At 35.0% G+C, this 3,103-nt stretch overlaps 1 protein-coding gene across 4 annotated transcripts in view; it reads left to right on the top strand.

Moving 5' to 3' along the window:
• The first annotated feature begins 276 nt into the window (after positions 1-276).
• LOC110024715 (CBS domain-containing protein CBSCBSPB1-like) overlaps positions 277-3,103 on the top strand; it is a 28,586-nt gene continuing 25,759 nt past the window's right edge. For all 4 annotated transcript variants that reach the window (XM_020724835.1, XM_020724836.1, XM_020724837.1 and 1 more), the window contains exons 1-6: positions 277-576; positions 1,185-1,353; positions 1,669-1,801; positions 2,121-2,291; positions 2,489-2,567; positions 2,666-2,779. In XM_020724835.1, the coding sequence (XP_020580494.1) occupies positions 458-576; positions 1,185-1,353; positions 1,669-1,801; positions 2,121-2,291; positions 2,489-2,567; positions 2,666-2,779 (785 nt within the window). In that variant the 5' untranslated portion in view covers positions 277-457. The remainder of the gene's footprint in view (positions 577-1,184; positions 1,354-1,668; positions 1,802-2,120; positions 2,292-2,488; positions 2,568-2,665; positions 2,780-3,103) is intronic.

Below are 3,103 nucleotides of genomic sequence, written 5' to 3'. Positions count from 1 at the left end.
TATATATATATATATGAAAGAGGCATTTACATACCACACAATTCTTATGGATTACATATATAAAATGCAAAAGCATCGCTATCATCTACTTCTTAAAAGTGACATACTCTTTTTATGAATTGGTTTATCACATAGAAGTGTTATGCACTCAAGTATGAAGTTTTAGTCGCCTGATATGTAAATATATAAGAATTATGTGAGATATATGAAAATTTCCCAAAACGTTAATATATAATCTACCAGAATCTAGGGAACGGCAGGTATTTCCGTCTCAACTATACCCATCCTCCATGTGCGGCATGGAAGTCGCAGAGGAATCGCCAGATGCGGTGAGAGAGAGAGAGAGAGAGAATCGCATTCGGCGATTCCCCTCTCTCTCCTCTTGCCCCTCACGCGTTCACGCTTTTCTTCGCCAAATCGCGGAGAGGCTCTCAAGATCCGTAAGTAGGGTGGAGCAATGGACAGCGTCGGCTCTCAAGGGGAAATCCCTTCTTCGGGGAGCTCATCTGATCAGCTGAAGCCCTCGGAGAGCAGCCCCTTCGACGCCGGCAGAAAGACGCCAATTCCTCGCTCTATGTGCGTCTTCTCCATTATTTGTTTTCCTTCCAAATCACGCATCATCTTGTGCTTCTCGTCTCTTATTTGTCGCATGCTAGGATTGCTTGAAGGTAGAAATCATGTTTTATAGAATGTTGAATGAATTTGATTCCCTAATTTGGTTGTGCTCAATGAAGAACCAAATTAAATGATTCATAATCCAACGGTTCGAAGAGAATATAATTTCTTAGATAATGAATCTGAATCATATAACTTATGATTTATCGTTGATTACGTTAAAAACTAATTTTCTTAAAAGAACTTCAAAATCTGTAACACGTAATGATTTTGCTTTTACATAAAAAATGCTGAAAATAAATTCATTAATTTATAAAACATGCTTTATAAGAAGGTGGAATGATTGTTGCCAATGCGCCGAGGGGGGTTCTAAAGCATGAACATAAGCCCTTTTGTAGATCTCTAGAAAGCAATCCTCAGTCTGCCCAGAAATTTTTGTGGTTTCTTAAAATTTCTGGTATAATTGGAAATTTGAGGTCTTGAATGAGAAGAATGGTGGTATCTTTTTTATTTCAGTGGTAAAATTTTTCCATGGATGTATTTTCGTTTCATTCATTTCTTTGAAGCAGGACTGTTGGTGGGGAGAGAACTGTAAAGAGGCTGAAATTGTCTAAAGCTTTGACGATGCCTGAAAGTAGTTCCATACTAGAAGTATGCCGACGAATGGCTGCTCGTAGGGTAGACGCTGCATTGTTGATCGAATCAAATGCTTTTCTTTGTGGAATTTTAACAGATAAGGTATGTGCTCAAGTTCATATTTTTTTGGGGCATCTACATACATACCACCCAATTCCAATTTATTTACATATTTAACGTCTAAACTTTTTCTTTTTTTTCATTTATAGCATCCGAATCTTTCATATCTAATAGCAAATACCATCATTTAACTTTTAAATTTTAAAAAGTGAAATACACCTTTTCATGCACAAGTAAGATGGTATATATGTAAAAATTGAAATTTAGATTTTAGATATGTAAATACATAGGATTTAAGTGGTTGTAAGGACCATTACTTCCAGCTCATGAGACTTTCTTCTTTCATATGGATACAAGGATATAGCAACCAGAGTTATGGCATGTGAAATAGATATTGAGAAAACACCAGTCTCCGAAGTCATGACACCGAATCCTGTCTTCGTTCTTTCTGACACACTAGCGGTGGAAGCGTTACAGAAAATGTTGAAAGGTTTGTAATGAACCTAATAATGTACTGGCAAGCCAAAAGTTTTTGGAATATTTCCATAACTACCATTTAATTCCTATCTATTTACATTTCTAACACCCAAACATCATTTTTTACATGTATGCCACCTTAAATATTGATGCAAGGTACATTTAAACTGTTAAAGTCAAAACAGTGTTATATGAACGATTTGGGTGGTATAAATGTAGAAAGTAAAGTTTATTTGTTAGCTATATAAACACATAGGAATTGGGTGGTATGCAGGTAAATGCCCCAAATTTTTTTCATGATAGTTACACTGCTAAAAACCAACCATTTTCAGGAAAGTTTAGACATCTGCCTGTTGTAGAAAATGGCGAAGTTATTGCATTACTAGACATAGCGAAATGTCTATATGATGCCATAGCCCGGATGGAAAGAGTTGCAGAAAAGGGAAAAGCGATTGCAGCTGCCGTTGAAGGATTGGAGATGAAGTGGGGAGCAACTGTTCCAAGTATGGTGGTAGATTAATTTATATATGTTGCCAATTACATGAATTCTTTCCAGCTTATGTTACTTTTTTTTTTGTAAAATATCTTTAAAATTATAATCTTTATTTTTAATAACTTGAAATTTAAGGATGCGTAGATGAAACCTTTAGAGAGGCTGTCCAAAAAGGCTTTTATCACGTTCTTTTCATTTTTTTTGTAGGTCCAAACACATTTATTGAATCCCTTCAAGAGAAAATGTTCAGGCCATGCTTGTCCACCATCTTACCGGGTTATACAAAGTATGTAATTTCACCAATTGTAAATTGTTTTTGCTTCTGACCTTTCGTAAAATACTTTTGAAACCCTGAAAATTATTTGTGAAATCATGACTTATCAGTATTGCTGTGGTTTCACGAACGGATTCAGTCTTAATGGCAACAAAGAAGATGCTTGAGCTTGAAGCAAGTTCAGCAATTGTGACTGTTGGAAATAAACTCGAGGGAATACTAACGTATGTTCCATGTAGTTCCCTTTGAGAGTAAGCTCTTCCATATTTTTTAAGGAGATTTACATACATACCACTCAATTCTTATGCATTTACATATATGCACCTAAACTTTCATTTTTACATATATGCAACCTTACCTATGTATTGAAAAGTGCATTTCACCTTTTAAAAGTTAAAGTTGTGGTATTTTTGATGTAATATGAAAGATTTGGATGGTATAAAGCTAAAAAATAAAATTTAGACGTTAGATATGTAAATGTTGGGATGTAATATTACTTAGGGTTCTGATTGGTTCACAATTAAAACCACACTGTAGAAAATAGGAAT

This window comes from Phalaenopsis equestris, unplaced genomic scaffold, assembly GCF_001263595.1.
Source record: "Phalaenopsis equestris unplaced genomic scaffold, ASM126359v1 Scaffold000270, whole genome shotgun sequence".
Classification (NCBI taxonomy): Eukaryota; Viridiplantae; Streptophyta; class Magnoliopsida; order Asparagales; family Orchidaceae; genus Phalaenopsis; species Phalaenopsis equestris.
Note: the sequence above shows the minus strand (reverse complement) of the source record. Positions and strands in the feature narration are given on the sequence as shown.